This window comes from Vanellus vanellus (assembly GCF_965231255.1).
Source record: "Vanellus vanellus genome assembly, chromosome: 17".
NCBI lineage: Eukaryota > Metazoa > Chordata > Aves > Charadriiformes > Charadriidae > Vanellus > Vanellus vanellus.
In genome coordinates, this window is record NC_138922.1 from 14,056,941 (window position 1) to 14,077,041 (window position 20,101).

General features: G+C 51.5%; 1 protein-coding gene across 1 annotated transcript in view; it reads left to right on the forward strand.

The window, feature by feature from the left end:
• The window catches only part of NPLOC4 (NPL4 homolog, ubiquitin recognition factor), a 30,940-nt gene that overhangs the window by 8,620 nt on the left and 2,219 nt on the right, over positions 1-20,101 (forward strand). Inside the window, exons 7-16 of the mRNA XM_082491985.1 lie at positions 1,168-1,291; positions 1,922-2,101; positions 3,644-3,730; positions 5,314-5,385; positions 6,106-6,232; positions 8,229-8,389; positions 15,527-15,598; positions 17,415-17,510; positions 18,564-18,680; positions 19,716-19,818. Coding sequence (XP_082348111.1) covers positions 1,168-1,291; positions 1,922-2,101; positions 3,644-3,730; positions 5,314-5,385; positions 6,106-6,232; positions 8,229-8,389; positions 15,527-15,598; positions 17,415-17,510; positions 18,564-18,680; positions 19,716-19,818 — 1,139 coding nt within the window. The remainder of the gene's footprint in view (positions 1-1,167; positions 1,292-1,921; positions 2,102-3,643; positions 3,731-5,313; positions 5,386-6,105; positions 6,233-8,228; positions 8,390-15,526; positions 15,599-17,414; positions 17,511-18,563; positions 18,681-19,715; positions 19,819-20,101) is intronic.

A 20,101-nucleotide genomic window follows, 5' to 3' on the forward strand; every position in this document is an offset into this window, starting at 1 on the left:
ACTGTTGAATGGCAAACTGAGGAGAAAAACAACACATTAAAAAAACAAAACAAAAACAAAAACCAAAAAATTGCACAAAAAGGCTGGAAAGAAAAAAAGAAATTAAATCTGGCTTTTTATTTTGTTGTTTTGGGGTGGTTTTTTTGCTGTGGCAATGTAATTGCTTCCAGGAAACACTACTGATGCGGGGGGAAGGCCAGATGGAAGGAAAGAGGTTCCCTAATTATACCAAGCTCCAAACCTGAGTCTCAAACCTCGTGGAGAGGCGCTGGGACAGTTGTGGACTTGGAGGGCTTTTATTCACGAGCGGGTTTTCTTACCTATGGACATGAACAGGACAGAAAGATGAGCCTAACATTCCTCAGGGCCTGATTCTGCTCTGTCCCGTGCCCTGTGTGTTCTTACCGAAACCCCTTCTTGTCGTGGGGCCGCAGTTCACCACCCGCTAACTGGAAAATGAGGCGTCCTGCCCCGCAGTGGGATGGAGGATGCTGTGGTGACACAGGCCAGATAAGTGCTGAGCGGAGAGGAAGCACTGAAAGAAGTATTTATTTCTTTATGCCTCGCTGGGGCACATGTGTTCAGCAAAGGATCTAAAGTCCCCTTCGGTGATGTTGAGGAGCCCACTGTGCTCTGAAATGCAGCTCCTTTAAATAAGTTATGCAGAGGTGTAACCTTCTCCCTCCTATTCCTAAATGCCGTTGGGATTTTTTTAATGTCTTTGTGAGATGCAGCTCAATTCTGTAATACTTTGATTTGAAGGGAACTTCCCTTTGCAGGAAGCCTCGTGCACGTGAAAGGAGCTCTGATTTGCCCTAGCGGTATAATCTATTACTTCCCACGTGCAGTGTAAATTATTTAAGCAGGGTCCCATGAGTTTTCTGTCTCTGCTCTTGCTCGAATATCTGCTTAGGACCTGAGTCGGGCACCACATGGCGGTCTCTTGACCTCCCTCACAAAGTGGGCAGCAGAGGTTACTTGGGGACTGCAGGAGTGGAGCGTGTCCCCGTGGGAGTTCGCAGGGCGCTTTGAGATCCTCTGAAGATGCAAAGCATTGGTGCCACCGTGTCTCCTCTGCCCAGCTTCCTCTATGATATTTCTAGCCACTTGCTTTTTTTGAAAAGCATTTATTGTGGTAACAGCAGCCTTCTCTTTTCCTTCTGGTAGGGGGAAATTTGTTGCCCTGGAAAACATCAGCTGCAAGATCAAATCGGGCTGTGAAGGGCACCCTCCTTGGCCAGAAGGCATTTGCACAAAGTGTCAGCCAAGTGCCATCACTCTCAATAGACAGGTGAGACGGAGCTCACAGGAGCCCTTCTGCTTAAAGCTGAGGAAGGACTTGACTTTTATTTTTGGAGAGATGACTTCAAGAACGGCCAACTTGGAGCAAGAAGCCTTTGCATATTGGCAGTTGTTGGGGAAATGGCTGTTAAGGTCTTCAGTCCTTGCAGAAAAGGACTCCAAAATGTATCTGCTTCAGCAGTTTCCTCGTAACGTGGAGGACATCTGAGCTGGCACCACTAGCGCTGAATCTCCACTCTCTTTCCTCATGGGATCCAAAAGGCCACCCACTGTTTCTTCTTGTTTCCTCTTAAATTTCACTCTTTTTTTAGTTGCAAAGGCTCTCGGGGTAAGGACCGTAGTGAAGATGCCGAGCTAGTGGGGTGCTGGGGGTGCTCAGCGCTTCCCCACGCTCCAGCCCATGGCGGGTTCTGCTCACTGGGCAGGGGAGTGGTGCTGGAGGCAGCAGAGGGGAGAGGGGGGGCGCAGCTAGCTTTGCCTGTCCCTGCGCTGGCAGGATCGGGCTGGGAGGGGTGGCGTGCGTGCCGGGCAGGCGGGAGTCTCTGGGGAAGGCGTTGGCGATGGGCAAACTGAGCTGACCTAGCGGAGGATGGCCTGACGCTTGAACTTTGTCAAACAGAAATACAGGCATGTTGACAACATCATGTTTGAGAACCACACAATTGCAGATCGCTTCCTCGACTTCTGGCGGAAGACAGGAAACCAACACCTTGGGTATCTGTATGGCCGGTACACAGAGCACAAAGACATCCCTCTGGGGATCCGGGCGGAGGTCGCTGCCATCTATGAACCCCCACAGGTAAAAGCTGGGTGCCGTGGCGTCGATGTCAACTCCTAAAGATAATGGGGGAACACAGAAGCATATTTTTGTTTGGGAAACCTCATGCAGTATTTCTGACTGCAGCTCCATAAGAAAATCATCCTGTGAAAAACGTTGTGATTTATATCTCTGTGTGTGTTCTTGCTGCTGAAAGAATTTTAAAACCCAGATTTGCTTTTTGTTATTTTTACGTTTTGTTTTAAATTACTCTATGCTCAGATGATTTAAAGCTAGAGAGACTTCATAATAGTAGAGTTCATCTGACACGTTTCCTTGATCGCTGCATTTCCAAGGTTATGCTCCAGAACAGCTTGAAAACAAATTCCGTATTAGGAAAAAAAAGTTGCAGCCCTTGCTTCAATTTCTTATCAGCTCTCTGGGAAAATTTAAGCAGCTAAATTAGAGCAAAATGAAGTCTGCTGCCTTGGTGGAGAGGCCGAGGATGAGATCTGATGCCTCGGAGCAGGCAGGAGTCCCCGCTAGATGGTGCACGGCACCGCGCAGCACCGCGCTCGGCACCGCCGAGCTCCCCCGGGAGGCTGCAGCCAGAGCGGGTCCTGCTGAGCCTGGCCTCCCCCGGAACCCAAGAGCTGAATTCGGTGTCGGAGAGCTGCAGATGGAGATGGAAGAGCCGCTCTGCCCACAACACAAGGCTCGGCATGAAGTTGAGTTTGCTTACTGGCTTCTTCACTGCTAATCAAAGTCACTTTTCTAAGTGCAGACACTGTGTATACAAACATATCGTGGTGGGTCATATGTTTTCTTCCTCTTGATGATTTTTGCAGCGTTGCTAGAGTAAAATGCAACAGATTTGTCAGTGGAAAAGAACAAATGGATCTTTAGGAGTGTGTGTGTGACAGCTGCCTCGCAAGCCTTTTATAAGTTCTTCCCTTTCTTTCCAGTATGAACAGAGCCATGCCCTCTATTGTTTCCATATCACTCTTAAGCCCCTGCGTTGGAAGTTCATATGCTTCTAGTTGTGCAGGGTAAAAGCAAGGAAGCTTTTGCTCTCCTGGCAAGCACTCTCTGCTGTGCTTCTTGGCACGGCATCTCCCCACACGAGAAAGCTTGCCTCTGAAACGCACCCAGATGGAGCCGTGTTTTCCGGAGCGCGGGGGGAAGGCCTGGGCGCGGGCTCTTGGATTCACTGCGTTTCTGCCTCTCTGCTGCTCAAAGATTCAAACAAACGAAACGGCAGTACAAAACTGGCAGGTTGAACACAGCGCTTTGGAAAAATTATACAATCTCTCGCCTTTTCCAAAGTGCTCAGCAACAGCAATGGTCTCTTTGTAAATGCTGAGTCTTTCATTCATAAACCCCGACGTAGTTTGCAAACTTAGTCGAAGAGCTCTGACGGGATGGGTCTGTGAGTAGAGGAGTTCTCTGGGGTGAAACCAGTCAGTGGTAAGGCAGAAGAGGAAACCCAGACCTTTGCTTCCATCCTCTGCCTCGCTCCTGACAATGGCTGAGTGTACTGTGCTTTTTCCTGTTGTCTTACTCATGAGTTTTCCTTTGCTGCAGATCGGTACGCAGAACAGCCTGGAGATCCTGGAAGATCCAAAAGCTGAGGTTGTGGATGAGATCGCTGCAAAGCTTGGACTGAGAAAGGTTAGAATGTTGTCTGATCTCATGCGTCTTTGTTTGGCAATGAAGAAAGTCGTTGGCAGTTCTCTTCAGCTCCACGGGGTTGTTCAAGACGGTTTGGGCATACCTGAAATCTAGCTTAAGTGTCGGTAGCTCTTATGCTTATAGGTATGCAAAACAAAACAAGAGCATTTTCCTGAGCACAAACATCTAGCAGGGCTGTGCAGCTGAAGTCAGCAGTCCTCTGTCATGAATGACATCAAAGGGAGTAGCAAAGAAGCAGAAACACGATTTTCCCTTTATTTCTCCTCAGAAAGGAGCCATTCCCGATAGCATCTCCCCGGTGAGTGCTAATTTGGCGCAGATGTAGCTGGAGTTGCTTTCCGAGTTTGTGCTTCATTTTGACAGAATTGGTGCTCCAATTCCAGGAGCAGAGGCTCCTGCTTGTTGTTTATTCTCCACCGGGGGGTCCTGTCTCTTGGTGCCGCTGCGGCGAGTTAAGCTGTGCGTTGGTTTGGAGGTGCCGGTCCCCCTGCAGCTGAGCCCCCGTCCTCTCTTCCCCTCGTGCCCGCAGCCTGCCAGATCGGGCTGTATGGGCATTGGGATCCGCTGGTTTCCTGTCATCTCTCAAACCTGTACTGATATTTTCCGGTTAGGGAAATCTTTTGGTTTGTGCGAATGCCAGGAATGAGATGTACACAAACAAGATTTGACTTGCTAAAGAAAACACAAATCAGAAGAGGCTCAGTACAGTAGACTATAAACATCTGTGGCGAGGGCTTTTGTTCTCTGAAGATAAGATCTTTAGCCTTTTGCCAGTGTCTGAAGCAAAGCTTCTGTGTGTGTTATTTATTTCCATGCTTTTCCTCTGCTTCTCGCATCAGATATTTTTAATCAATATGACTTAACACGTCAGCTTACACTGCTGGTTGCAGATTTTTGTCTGTCTGGGCTCCGCTAGGCATCTGAATCAGCGGTTCTTCCGCTGAAGGGTTAATGCAGTGGGAGCTCCGGAGCTGTTTGTAGCACGTGTGTGTAGAAGGGTTCACGCAGCGGTGTGTGTGTACACATCTACGCTCCTATGTGCAAACAATGCAGAAAACAGGAATGTGTTTTTTGGATGGGAGCAGGCTCTGATTTGGAATGAATCACACTCCAGCGGGAACATATGAGCTTTATCTTAACTAGTGACTGTGAACCTCAAAATGAGATCATGTGAGCTGCTTTGTCATCTGCTGGCGCTCCCGATGCTGCTTTGCTCCGAACGCTCAATAGGAAATGCTTTTTGCTGTGGGTGGGAGGAGGTAGCGGCTGAGAGGCCTCTTGCAGCCTCCAGATCTTTCCATGAAAAAATATTCCATAGTGAAACATAAAGCTGCAGGTGCCCCCGGCCGGCCAGCTGGCATGCTGCTCCTGGAAATCGGATTCAAATGAGCCCGGCACAGCTGGGAGAGCCATTTCCTTCAGGCAGCATACAGCAGGGCCGTGCGAGGAGCCAAGAACATCTTGTCCTGCTAGGAGAAAATGTATAAGCTCTTTTCTGGTTTGAGTTTTTTCTTATTTTCTTTTTCTCTTAAAGCAACTTTCTCCATAACGCTTCTTTATAGGTTGGCTGGATATTTACTGATCTGGTCTCTGAAGACACACGGAAAGGGACTGTTCGATACAGCAGAAACAAGGTGAGATTCAAGTGTGCGGCTAATTACAGCTGCTGGTACTTGGGGTTTGTGTAATCGCATAAACGCTGGCTGTGCCAAGCGGAACGCTGCGCCAGGGCAGCGCAGGCCTGGAGGTGACGCTGGGACTGGAATTCTTGTGAAATACGGGGTTTTCAGAAGCTTCTGCAGGAGAGCTGGAAGAGCACCGTTCAGGGTTTGAAGCTGTTTGGATGGCACGCAAAGCTGCCCCCAGTCCATCGCCCGCTCTGCTTTCAGAAAATGGTGCTCATGGTTTAAGGAAATTTAGTAGAGTGGCGGGACTGGGGTGGTGCGAGGTGCAAACTCAGGGAGCAAAAGTGACTCAGCCAGAGGATGTTCCGATGGGCTGGGCTTTGTGAGGAATACGTGGCTCAGACTTTGACCCTCTCAGCTTCCTGTAATTCTAAAATCAACGATATCCCTATTTGGAAAATGAAACCCTGTTGTAAAGAAAGAAAAAAAAAAAAAAAAAAAGGTGTGTAAAGATGGGTGGAACTAGAAGTGGGACAGTCCCTGTGGTGAGAGCCAGGCTCGGGGCTGGAGAGCTGACATGTCACATTCTTTTCCCAGTTTCTGCAGCAACGTTCTACGAAAGCATGTTTCACTAGGGTGTTGGTAGTTTTCTTTGGCTGCAGACCAAGGAAATAGGTCTAGGCTACATCGTGAGTGTCCTTTTTATTGACATTTCTGCTCTTCCCTCAGGATACGTATTATCTAAGTGCAGAAGAGTGCATCACAGCTGGAAACTTTCAGAACCAGCAGCCCAACATCTGTCGCCTTTCTCCAGATGGTCATTTTGGATCCAAGTTTGTCACAGTTGTGGCTACAGGTATAAACTGGCCTCGGCTTGCCCCAGCCCTCTCAGTTACACAAGAATTATCTCTTGTTAATAGAAGAAGAATATGCAGCTCTGCCAGAAGAAGTCAGACGTCCTGGTCCCCATCTGTCCTGTTTAACAAGGGGTTTGCTTTGCTCTGTCAAGTAAAATACTTTTTCATTCTTTGGGCTATCTTCGCTACAGTTACTTACCCTGTCCCCTGCAGGAAACTTAATTGAGGCTCAGACCTGGAGCATCCACCTCTCTGATCCAGAAAGCATTTTTTGCCTGCAGCCAGGGGAATAACCGTTGCTCGCTGTTCTGTTTCAAATCTTTAAGCTCCAAATTCTGTTGCCTGAAAGCGGCAGTGCAGAACCACGGCAATCCGGATCCTGAAAGTTACTCTGGCTGGTTCAGCATAAAGGAGGGAACTTTATCTCCCTTGTGTTGCTGTCAGGGAAACCCTTACGTAGGATGCTGTGCTCTTCCGTGCATGGAAACATTTTTTTGTTCGCCTGAATAAAACAGAGAAACCCACAAAACGCTTTGCTTTGTCACCTCTGATTTTAGCCCTTTTCGCAGCGAGTCTCCAGAGGTGCCGTGGAATGGTCTGCGCTGCCCGGGCTGTGCGGGGAGATGTTGGCATGTGCTGGGAGAGTTGTAGCGCTAGAAGTTCAATCTGCTGTTCTCCACGGGGTGACACATGTATTCATTTAAAATTTCCCTGGAGCAGCTACGCTCGGTTCTGGGTCTATTTAGCACAATGAAAAAAAAAAAAAAAACCAAACGCATGACTTCCAAATAGCATCCAATGTAAAAACTGAAAGTGTGATATTATATTGCCTCCTCTGAGCCCAGGTTTTGTAAGTGTTCCCGGAGCCTTTTTCAGTGAAAACGCTCTCTTTTGGTTAACAGGTCCATGCAACCAGACAGCTGCCTGTACATTCCAGACTGCTAAACACATCCATCTTTCATGAAAGATAGATGTGTATCTTGCTTGGTCTTTTTTTTTTTTTTTTTTTTTTTTTTTTTAAGCAAGGTGTTTTACTGAGAAAATGATGGCTAGCTTTTTTCAGGCCTTCCCCGTGTCTTGGTCTATGTTTAATTTCTAGGAGTGTTTGTTCTGGAGCAGTGAGTGATTGAGGTTAGAGATCAAAGAATAGAAAACGAATATTTCCTCTTTTCTGTTCCAGATAATTTCATTCTCTTCTGTTAAATCAGCCCATCAGGTTTCTATTTAAACGCTTGATTCCTTCCTTTTGTGCCATATAAATATATTTGGATAGTTTGCATCAACTTTGCCTTTAAATCCTCTACACGGATTAATTCCTATCCCCTCCTGAATTCCTAGGTTTGGAAATTGTAACGTTTTCCTACCATCTGTCTCTATCTTCTCTTTCCAGTTGTATTCTAATGACATATGACCTGATGTTGCTTACATTATCCAAATTAAAGCGCCAAGCATGTGATCTATCAGTGAGCCAGGGTCTTAATTTCCACTTTCCATGTCAGATTTCCACCAAGCCGTCCATTACAGGCTGAGAAAACACTTTTTCTTCTTATGCCGGACATGACTAGGTGACCAGCCCTGAATCTGCGGCTCGTGGTTCTGTGGAAATCGAACAGGCTCGCAGGAGCGGTGTGCCTGGTTTTTGTTGGGGAAGAGTGAAGACACCCGCGGGGTAGCGGGGGGGTGATGCTATCAGGAGCCGGCTGAAAGGGCAGCTTCGCCTCCTTTAAGCTGCTGGCAGAGCGCTCAGTGGTGTCACCCCAGGGGTCTGTCCTCTAGGCTAGCTGTGAAAACGTGTGTTACTAAATAAACGTAGAGCTTAGAGGGGATTCTTGCCTAGAAACGCTTCCCGTGTGGCAGCACCAGCGGTTTCATCTCGCCATTCTTCGCTGTTAGCAAGACTGTCGTGTTTCATGTTGCTCTTTGCTTGTTCCTCTCTGGGTTACACTGGGCAGATCGTTCTCATGTGGGATTTTTAACCAGACTCTTCTCTTCCAGGTGGTCCCGACAACCAAGTCCACTTCGAGGGGTACCAGGTCTCAAATCAGTGCATGGCGCTGGTTCGAGATGAGTGTTTGCTGCCCTGCCGAGATGCGCCGGAGCTGGGCTATGCCAAGGAGTCCAGCAGCGAGCAGTATGTGCCTGATGTGTTCTATAAGGTAAGGGCTGCGTGCCTGCGGGTGGGGGGAGCTGCAAAAGCGGCTCTGCCGCATGTCTGGAAATCAGTATGGCCAGCTCAGGAAAGGATGTCTTTGAGGTCTGAACTATTTTCAGTAGTAACCGTTCACCACATGTCTGCAAAATAATTGCCTAAGCTCCATTTCCCCCTCGTAAACGTGCTGTTATGGTTTCCAGTGCAGCAGTAGCCATTGGCTATCCAGCTCCTAAACGAGGTCTGCAGTGATCCACCGAGAGCCCATAGCGAGTGCTCTGGATTCACCTCCTCTTCTGTATTTGTTGACAGTATTTGCCATGCTTCTCTGTTGATTTTAATTCCCAGCTGAGTTCAGCCTCCTCCACTGCACAGCCGTATGATGTGTGCTAGCACAAGCGGTGCGGTGAAAGCAGCGGGTTCCTTGTGCGGTGCTGGGGATTCGCTGGTGTATGACACGCTTACAGGCACCAACTGAGCAGCAGATGCGACAAAAGATAGTGTCATTCATGCAGCAAGAGGAGAGACAGCCCTGTGCATGCTTCTCTGCAAGAAAAGGAAGGTGCGAAGGCTTTCAGAGCAAGGGCAGGACTGGGGCGCGCTCCTGGCTTTCCTCTCTAGTTACTGCCTGTGCCCAGGTCCCGTTCTCAGGTCAGACAGAAAACTCCAAAAAATGGTCCTGAAGAGCGGCGGGGGATACGTGCATCCAGAGCAGATCCGAAATACTCTTACTTGAAGTATCATGCAAGAGCACTGCGGGTGACCTGTCTGCGGCTGTTTTCGATACAGCCTGTTGGTGATGAATGGACTGTCATCATTCCCTTGGCAGTTGTTTCTGGAGCTCTTCAGCCCCCCTGTATCTGCGGGGCCGAGTTAGAAACTCGGGGACAGGATCTCTGCGGAGGCTAATAGCGCTGCTCCTCAAACGTGTGTATGTTGGTGCCCTGTGAGCAAGGAGAGAGGAATTAATTAATGGCACTGCTGGCCAACTAATTAGCCATCCGTCACCCAAGTTAGTTATCTCATTCCGGTCTGTGTGTGATATTCACAGCCCGCTCAGCCCACAGCGCTCCCACCGCCTGTATGAAAGCTGTCCGGTAAGGAGCATAGGATAAGCAAAGCTACCTGCATTTGGGATGACTGAAACGAGCGTATTGTGCATCAGCGACAGAAATGGAGCCGGTCCGAATGCTCTTGTATGGTCTGAACCTGAGACCGGGAAACGCTGGCCTGGGTCAATTAGCCTGTGGGACTCCTCCTTCCTCCTCCATCCCGTAACGCTGATCTGCTGGCTTGTCTTGATACCACCTGAAAATGAGGAACACCTCTTGGCTAAATTCAGTGCTTGAGAGGAAAGGTAGATGGAATCCGTGCCTTTTTCCTTAGCATGCAGACAGCTCGCTCTTCGGAGCTGATAAGCCGGGTCCCATTTAGATACAGCGGAGCTCAATTGTGCAAGGGTTGGCCCTGAATGCGAAGATGAGATCATCTTCTGGCGTGCTGCGGTCCTGCTCTGGAGGAGCCCGTGCTGTGCCACAGTCAGGGTGCAGCCTTGCAGGAGGTCCTGTAGGTCTGTGTCCCACATGTGGGCCACCCTGGGTGTTCGGAGTAGCAGGAAGCCGGTGGGTGTTCCCATAAGGTCTTCGCTCCCATCCGTAATCTGAAGCAGGGAGATAAACAAAATGCTAACTGATGGCTCCAGTCTTCTGTGGAAATTTCCATCAGCCACTGATTCACTGGGTCGGGCTGCAGCTTATTTCATATGTTTTATAACTTCTATCCGTAATTGCCTTTTTCGTGGTGTGCTCAAGGAAGACTTGAGGACTGCTCTGGCGGGTGTAATTGTCCTTCAGCCTTAAACGTGTTTGGCTGTAGGATCTCTTAGTTTTTTTGGAATGTTCTTAAATCAATGGAAAGCTTAGTCACTGCCGGCTTTGAAAACCTTTGGGGTCTCATTAAATGTGTGAGGCTTGAGGTCAGAGACACTACCTCATAGTTACTGGGATGGTGACAACAATGGTGTCAAAGCGTTGGTTAAGTGCAGTATGAGGAGCAGGAGTCCAGTGCTTGGCCTGGCGGCAGAGGACAGCTGCTTCGTGGTCCAGCGCCCTGCTCCCCCTTTCTCCGCTGAAACTGCGGGAGCCGAGCAGCTTTCTCCCCAGTCCTGGATGTGGAGGTTCCCCTCTGCCCCCCCAGCTAGCTTTGGGCAGAAAGCTGCACTTTTGAGCAGTTGCTGCATTTTGTCTCGGGCTGAGAGGCTATCACTGGTGGAGAGAAAAGTCCATATATATATTTCTATGTAATATGCAAGTATTCATTTGAAAAGCCCTTTAGGATGAAAGGAGCTATACAAATTTATTCTAATTGGGTGAGAACCAGAAGGCCGATGTTTGTGTAGTATGGATGTATTTATGGAACAACTATGCATCCAGATGCAAGGCAAAAATCTATTGAACTCTGGTATCTGTCTGCAGCAGGGTAAGGCAGTAGATTCACCGTTGGCTTTGCGAATAGGAAAAGGTGTTGCTGTTTGCGTCTCTAGTGAAGCATAAGCCAACAACTGCACTACAGTCACGTTGTTCAAAGAAGGTGTCTTGTACCTCCACTCGCAGTAAATGTTATTTCAGCGATGACTGTTAAGAAATGGATCTGGATTGGCAATGCTGCAGGCGCAGGAAGGGTGTGAGGACCCGCACTGCAGGTAGGAGAGCTGCAGGTTCGGGGACTTCGCTGCGCAGGCGATGAGGTGCCTGGAAGGAGAGGAATGGCTGTCCTTGGTCAGTGAGCTGTTTTTCCACGGTTTGCACCACGTTTTGTGTTTGTGGAGTGGGAGCAGGGGCTACCACATCCCCTGGGGCTGCAGCTGTTCCTGCTGGAACGTGACTTACCTCAATGGTATGTTAATGTAGATGGGCTTTTCTTCCATGGAAATAGGAAAACTGATGGCACCAGCGTTGTCCTGCCTCAGGAGGCGAGGTGTTTTTCCTGAGCCTTGTGATTTCTGTATTTCTTTACCATTCTCTTTATGTTGGCCACTAGCCCTGCTGCTTAGAGAAACCACCCCAGTGGAACTGGCAGTATGAGCTTTCTACATGCGGCCGTTGCTTTCCTGGCTTGTGAAGGTTGGAGTTCTGCTCTAGCTTGAAAGTCGAGGGCTTTGGGGACCATGAGTACAAGTTACTTTGCTCTGAGATGCCTCTCCAGGTAAGATTAGCCAGAAGGAAGAAAACATCCCCCTTCACCTCCTGGACTCTCTGTGAAGCATCACAGCGCAGCGCTGTTTCCAATTCGAGTGTTGCACAACCGGCACACACTTCTTGGTGAGTTCAGTGCAACAAAACTCATGAAGGAGTCGCTCTTGTCAAGACACAGACACACAAGTCAGGGTAACCGCTCTCTGTAAGTAAAGACAACGATGTTGCAATGGCCACTGCACCCTGTTTCTCAGCTGGGTGAGGGGGGGCCCAGCTGGGTATTACATATGGGTGTTTTCCATTCCCTATCTCCTGCCCTCAAGCAGCCTCCTCCTTTATCCATCTGCTTCTAGAAAATAACCATATTGATTTTGATTTCACTAAGAATGTACCTTCCAAACTGTGGGTTGATTGTTCAGAGCTGCAGTTGCTTGCAGGTGGTGCTGGGTGTCCCCGCCGGCTGTGATCCCTCCCGTTGGGCTCCCACACCCCGTGCCTGCCGGCTGCCTGCTCTCAGCTCCCGGCGGTCAGTCTGCCGAGCCCGTAGCTTTGCAGTGCCCCAGCATTGCCTAGCTGCTCCCCGCAGACCTGCCTGCTCTGCCCCATGGGTACCTTCACGGGCATCTCAACCTCCCACCGAACTGGGGAAAGAGATTCCTGTGTTTTACAGACCCTTTGAAACACGTGAATAATTGGATTTTGGGACTGGCTGGCTTTGTCTCTTATCACAGGTATTTGCATCAGCTCAGTGCAAACATGAAGATGTCATTCTTGCAATGAATTGCATTTTACAGCTGCCTTAATATTCCCCCGAGTTTCTGTGGGGTGGTGTAAGATGAAAGCCCTTTGCAACAGCACCGGTGTTGTGAAAGAGCCCTTTGCCCCCATAGAGTCCTGTGCATGCTTTGTGCGTTTACAACAGCTGAGACGGTGTCTGGGCCTTGGCTCGTCATCTGCTGAGCGTGGTCCCATCTGGCCCTGGCAGAGCCCTGAGCCAGGGCACTGATTCGAGCCGAACGGGACCTCTGAGCCAGGCTGTCCCCAGCGTGGCACACGTTGCTTCCACCCGTTTGCTCTGCAATCCTCTTCCCAGGGAAACCGCGATAGCCAGGCTGCGCGGAGGCTTCTGCGGGGAGTTTTCACTACCAGCAAAGGACTTCCCCTGCCTGGCCTCCTACCAAGGGTTCGTGTTGGACTGGAAAAGCCTTCTTAGCCTTAAATGTCCCAGCTGCTCTAGGGAGGAGGATGCTTGATTAGCTCACGAGGAGTCTCCTGAGAAGGATTTCAACTCTCACTGACCTATCCCTTGCTCTTAGAAAAGTCGCTTCGTTTCTGTGCGTCAGCTGCTCTGTCTGTGTGAGGGGGCAGGACTGGCCGGTAGAGCTCTTGGAAGTCAGCAGAGGGAAGAGCAGGACTGGGCTTTATTAACACACAGAAAGGACAGACAGCTGCTCAGCTCCACGGTACCTTCGGCAGAGTGAACCCATGGGGAAGGCTGGCGGCATGGGATGCTTATGGTGTGGGATGCTAACGGCTGTCCAGCCCTGGGACAGGGAGCCGGAGCCTCCCTCCTGGCTGAGAGCCGCCTGGGATGCTCTGCTCACCCTCAGCTGGAAATCCCGAAGCCACCCAGAAGCTTTTCCTGCTGCGGAGGTGTGTGACACGCTCCCCGTGCGTGCATCCATCCTTTTCCCTGTTTGACCTCGTCCGTTTGCAGCTTCTGCCTCCAAACAGCGGTCCGAAAGGCTCTAATCGCAGTGCCTGATGCAATCTCCAGTTTGCTCCCATCTTGGGGATGATTCATTGTCCAAATTCTCCAGGCCCTGCTGCTTGATGTTTGTCCAGGAGCCAAATACTTGCGCCTTCGTTAACCCCTTCCTGGACTCCCTTTGGAGCGGTCGCTGCTGTGTGCGACACGTGGGCTTTCTGGCTTTGGGGGTCTCGGGCTCCGGGGCTGCAGCGATAACGTGCCGAGAGGCGCTGCTGGGGTCCCGGTGACTGCCAAGTTCAGGATGAAGATGTCTTTCTCCCAGCAATTCTCCCAGCTTGACGTTTGTTAAGGCCTTTAAAACATAATTGCCTAATAAAATGGTGCATGGGGGTTGGAGAAGAGTGCCGGCGTTGGGGGGGGCTTTTCTCTCTGGGGAGGGACAGGGTTGGGACGTGTCCTCGACTCGCGGGGAGTGAGGTTCCAGTTTGGTAGTAACACTCTAGTGCATGTCTTGAAGGCCTCAGCAGTGTGACATTAAAAAGAAGGCATTTAACATGGAAATCCCCAGAGGCGGAGATTAAAGCGAACAGGTGCTGGAAAAATGTTTCTGCATATTAGAACTTAATTAGATTTGAAAATGAATTCCAGATGGGCTAATTATGTGTGAGTTGTTGCAGGTTCGTTCTTGCAGGGGCAGGATTGTGTTTGGGAAGCTGATTTGGTCTGATTGGATTTGATTCCTGACTCTTGCGGTATCACCGAGATCTAGAAGCAGGTTAGCTTTCGGGTCCTGTGATCTCCCTGAAAAGGCTCCACGTCTCCTCCTGCTCCTGTCAGAGCCAGCGAGATCTGAGGCCACGAGCCACCAGGCTTGTTGCTGAAATAACCACAGGGCCAACAACCTGTCATGTTCAAGGAGAAAAGATCCTTATCAGAATTGCTTTTAAAAGGAGCTTCAAAGACTGGAAGGTAGATTTTTTTGTACAAAGGGAACGGTTCCTGGGGACGGAGGATGCTTGGGGAGGGGGCTGGGGAAGGGGGGCAGTGCCTGCAGGGGAGCAGCGTGCCGGAGCCTGCTGGGGCGATGTCCGTCTGGGTGTACCGGGAGAGCAGAGCGTGAGAGCCGGGTGCTGGCTGCCACACCGCATATTTGCGCTGTGTAAATACTAGCGTAACCGAGAAATGCTGATAGCGGGGGAGTGGTGTACTCCGGGAGAGAACACAGCTCGGGAGAGGAGGGTGGCAGCCGTGGGCAGCTCACCCCGATGCACGGTGCTCGCTGCTGCCTCGGCGTGAGGAATGCCATTCGCATCCCCGCGGGGGTCACCACTGCTCGCAGAGCTCCCCCAAAGCCGCCGAGGTGTCGGGGTGACGGCTCCGCCAGCGCACGGCGGCTCTGGGTCTGCCTCCAGCCACTGGGACTTCTGTGAGCTCAGTAAATGTAAACTTTAATGTAAGGTCCCTGATTGGAAATTATGGGCATATGATTTATATGGGGCTCAATGAATGATTTATAACATGTTAAGTGATGATTTAGGTAGAAAATACAACCCCCTCTTACAGAATCTTTAATGAAAAGTGTCAGTTCTCATGAATTTATTTCTGAAGCTGTGTTTGAACTCGGCATGTTTGACATAAATCACGTCTAATTGTCATTTTATGATTAATGAACATATGCTGGCCGTTTTTCTCCATAATTAAACTTTACGTTCAATTCGTCTGGCAAAGCAAAACAAGTTTACGCGTTGCGATATGCTGGCTCTTCGGGTCTGTGTATGAGAAAGTGCCTGGATTTCTAATTCCCAAGTGGGAGCTGGATGAGAGACTCGTGGCCGGTTTTGCAGCCAGTCAGGTTTGCCTTGGCTGAGGAAGCCGATGGGGCGCTGTCCCTCCCTTTTAAGACAGTACTGCTTTTTCTATGGCATTTATGCTTCTTAGGTAATGCCAGGCAGCGCTCTGGTGGTGACGACCGAGGCAAACGAGACCAAGGTGGTTTGTGACCACGATGAAGCAGAGGGCCTGGCTTACAGAGTTAGAGAGATCTGTAGCCCCGAGGAGCTGCGGGGGATCGGGCAGCTCTGCAGCGCCCAACCACATACGAGCAGGTTCTTTTCTACACCCGTAGCAATCTGCCAGAGCCGAGCATCCCCGGGCTCCGGCGTGGGCGTCTCCAGGGCAGGATCCCTTAGGCTTCACACTGCTTCCACGCTGAGGAATGATAACACTCTTCTTCTTTCAGGACATAGACAAGTTTGGCAACGAGATCACACAGCTGGCTCGCCCGCTCCCGGTTGAGTATCTAATCATAGATGTAAGTATTCATTGCACTTGTCTGCTTTCTGCAAGGGGTGATCAGGGCGGAGTGAAGTTCTGAACTCACCTCTAAAATTCACGTTGGAGGTGATTCATAGGACAGATTTTCTTTCCGTCTCCTTTTCCCTCTGCTGCCAGGCGTTTCTAGTGCAGAGGTTGGTGTGCTCTGGGGTAACTGCAGTGCTCCTCGGGATCGCTGTGGTGCCAGGGAACACGCTTGCTGCCTGGGAAAGCACTGCCTGGTGTCTTATCAGGGCTCCGAGCTGGCACGTGGCCACGCAGCAGGGGAAGCAGCCAGCCCCACGGATACATGTGCCGGGCACTACCTCACGGGGAGCTAATTAGAGAGCTCCAGTTGTCTGTCTCTTAGCAGCAATTAAGAATCCGGCTCCTTTTAGTGACTCAGCAGACCAGGTTGGTTGTACAGAAATGCCTTTTCTTGGGGAAGGGAGTTCACGCTGCAGCACAGCTCGGCTGGAGCTGCCTGCCCGTGAGCAAGCACTGCCAGGCACCGGGGCACGGCTCTGCCCTTTGGCTTGAAAGGAAACTATTACGGTGTGGAAGGCAGGAAAGCAAATAATTCAGATGACAGATGATATTGCTGGAGTTAGAGGTTGTGCCAATAACGATTAAATCTACCCGGAGCAACTGGTCTGGTCCAGCTGCCTCTGGCACAGGCAGTGTCCCGCGGGCGCGGGGAGGCTGGCAGCCGGGGGGCTCCCACCGCCTCGTCCTTCTTCCCCGTTTACTATCTGCCGTGTGTATCGCTTATCAGAGCGGCACTCGGGCTGACGCTGGGACGTGCGACACACGCAGAGAAATGTCGTGTCAGGAACAACGGGCCCATTGTGAGGAGCCCTCGGACGCCTCATGCCAGTCAGCAGCGCTGGAGCATATTTATTACCGAAATAGTAAAGGCCTCTGTTTCCAGGCTACCTGGCGTGTAATTAAGAGGAAAACAGATTGATGGAACGTGCATTTAGGAGCAGTCTGGAAAGGTGCATTTCTGAAACATCGTGTTTTGTCTCTTTAAAACAAACAAACAAACAAAAAGGCATTATTCCAGTTAATACTGTCCTGGCAGGTATTTCTGCATCTCTGCTTACGAAGGGCCTTGCCAACAGGCCCAGCAGTCAGTAACTGACACCAAAGCCTTAAAGCCCCCAGAATCGGGACTGGTTTATATGTTAGAAGGTGGCCCAAACACCGGCTTGTGAGCTCAGTAAGATGGGTGCAATGCTACATTGCCCCGTTCCCCGTCCATTTGGCGCAGGGTGAGTGCACCCAGAGCATGGGGTGACTGTCTTCGGTGAAGTGCAAAGTTGTTTTCCTGGCACCCGTTCCAGCCCGGAATGGAGTGGCACAGTCCCCTGGCTACCCTTCGGCCAGGCACAGGGGCCGTGCTCTCCTCTGTCACCCCCTGGTGTTAAGGTAACTCCCCTAGGGCGACCCCCCCCAGCAGCAGCTCCCTGGCACGGGGCAGAGCTGTGCTGGGAGCTGCTGCGTCCTGGTGACCCTGGCAGAGAGGGACCCCCTCCATGGCATCGTGCTGTGCTCGTCAGGACCCAACTCGGTACATCTCCCTCCAGCTTCGTTAAGAGACGATTGCCAGGAGCGAAGGGGAGTGCTGATTGGAATACCGCTTAAAACGTTACGAGCTGTCAGAAGATCCCCGCTGTCATTGCCTTGCCGTCTCCCTGGCTGATCGCTAGTGTGTAGCCGTGGCTGCTCTCGGCTATCGGGAGCCTCGCTTCCCGTATCCCACATGCCTCTCCTGCTGTCAGCACTCTCATCCTCCTTTCTTGGATTTTTAGATTACTACAACTTTCCCCAAGGATCCAGTCTACACTTTTTCTATTTCTCAAAATCCATTCCCCATCGAGAACCGTGATGTGCTGGGAGAAACTCAGGTAAGGAGTGATGCGTGCCAAAGCTGTGTTTAATACAGATGTGTTGCTCTTACTGATATCTGCAAAGGGACGGCTGCAGTTGTGCCCTTAAATCACCCCTTCGCGGTTCAGTCCAGTACTTGCCAAACACCTTCCTGCGCGGAGCAGCTTCTGCATGCCGATGAGCCAGCTGGACGCCTTGCTCCCCGCCTGCTTGGTGACAGGGACCTCCTCGCTCTGAGGAGGAGGCTGGTGCCTCCCAGACAGCACCAATGAGGTTGGGGGGCTTCTGCCCCAAGGTGACAGCACAGGACCCCCTTCTCCCTGCAGGCAGGAGCGGGACAAGGTCCCTTGCTGCTTCAGGTCTGAGAGTGCTGACTTCTCTTCCTGGACTGATTTTTGAAACACAGAGGCCATTTACTGCAGGAGGCCCATAGCACTGAGCAGAGGCAGCTGCCGGACAGCTCGAGGCTCATGCTGCGTGTTGCCAGCGCACGGAAGGCTCGAGTTGCTTTAAAGTAGCAGCAGCTCGTTTGTCTAAGGAGGGCGCGCCAAAGATGTCAAAGACTTCCTCCAGAAGTCATCAGGAGAGAAGGGTCGCTGCCCAATGTGGCTCTGTCGGCAGAGTGGGAGAGGTCGGCTGTTCAGCGACAGCTTTGGTCCTCACTTCTGAGGATGCTCTGGGTTCAAGAGCAGAGAAGAAGAGGGAGTTGGGGAAGAAGGGGCTGCTTTGTCCTTATCTGCGTCTTTTCCTTAGGGACTGGGCTTTGAGCTGAGCTGACTGGCCTCTGCTCCGCATCTCCTGGGTCTGGGATCAGCTCTCTACGTGCTGGGGCTGTTCAGGTGCTCAGATAGGGGAGCTAGTGTGGGCCCAAAGGTCCTTCCCTCTGGAAGTTGTTAGCTGGAACTGGGTCAGCTGCCCTTGGATCTGATTTTGGGAGGGTCTCTGCACATTGCAGCCAATGCCCAAAAGAGACAGGAATGTTACAGTGTCTGGGAGTGGATCCGAATAGGAAAATAAAGTTGCCACATGGGGGGAAGTAACTTCTCTTTATGACTTTCCCCTCTCTGTAGGACTTCCACAGCTTGGCCACGTACTTGTCCCAAAATACTTCCTCCGTTTTCCTAGACATCATTTCCGATTTCCATCTGCTGCTCTTCCTGGTCACGAACGAGGTCATGCCTCTGCGGGTACGTAACAGGCAGGAAAGGGTCATGTCAGCGTCGCAGTCGCGGTCCCCAGGGCCCTGAGCTCCTCCTGGGGTGTCACTTACATGGTGGAGGTGACCGACCCAGCCTGCCACCCCCGGGCACGTCCCCCAGCAGGGTGGCTGTGCAGGGCAGGCCGTGCAGCTGGTCTAATACTGCTTCTTCCAGGCTGAGATATTGGTAGAAGGTTTAAACAGTGAAACCAAAGCTCCTGACTAGACCAAGAGCTCTCAACACGCTGCTCGGAGCAGTGAGGGGGCGGTGGTTGTTAGCACGGCCACAGACCGGACCGAGCCAACTTGGCTGCGGCCCTGAGAGCTTTGGAAACGTTTTTAAAAATATCTCAGAATCAGAAATTCCTGTCCTAACGATAACAAGATCAGAGCCCCCAAATCTCAGTGAGGCCAACGACTTCCTGACTGTGCAGCTCTGCCTCTCTCAGCCAGGCACCGGGGGCTTGGCGGCTGCCCTGGCCCCTGCTTCACATCTGCGCCGCCGGACCTTCCCGGTGTAAGCAGGACGCCAGCGAAAAGGGCCATGTGTTTGCCAGAGGCTTCGAGGGTGCCGAGGACTGCGCATGCGCAGGGCTGACCCTGGGCAGCTGGAGATCAGGCCGGGGCTGCGTGCACGGCCAGGGATGGGGCCGGACTCTGGCAGGGTGGGTTTGCACCCCCAGGACTCAGGCTCAGCCCACAGCGCCGGCACGCTCTCCCGCACGGGGCAGCGTGGCGGTCGGCTGCAGCCTGGTTAGGTGATAACCACCTCCACGCAGGGGAAAGGGAAACATTTAGGTTTTAGGGGTGTGTCTGAATGCTGGGGGGAGCAAAAGGGATAAACTACATCTTGCTCGCTGTCTGTGAACCTCACTGGGGAAACCCAAAGGGGCAGCAGCTCAGACTCGCGGCTCTGCCTTGCTGTGGCTGGCGGAGGAGGGCAGGGAGAGGCTTCCCTGGTCACAGCTCCAGCCTGGGCACCGGGAGGAGCGTCCAGCACTGATTTCCCTCTTATGGCTTCCAGGACAGCATCAGCTTGTTGCTGGAAGCTGTGAGGACCAAGAATGAGGAGCTCGCACAAACCTGGAAAAAATCAGAGCAGTGGGCTACCATCGAGCAGCTCTGCAGTAAGAAAGGGGGTCCCTCTGGGAAGGGGTCCCTCGTCCCTTGGGCCAGGCTGGGCTGAGCTGCTCTCAAGCCGCGGTGGAGGCTGCTGGAGGTTCGGGTGGGAGGAAAGCTGTTCCTTGGTCCCGAGTGGTCACCGCTGCAGGGAGTGGGATCTCCAGGGTGCCCACCTTGGGCGTGAGGGCACCACAGAATCCTAGAATCTTCTAGGTTGGAAGGGACCTTTAAGATTATTGAGTCCAACCATTAGCCCAACACTGCCAAACCCACCACTAACCCACGTCC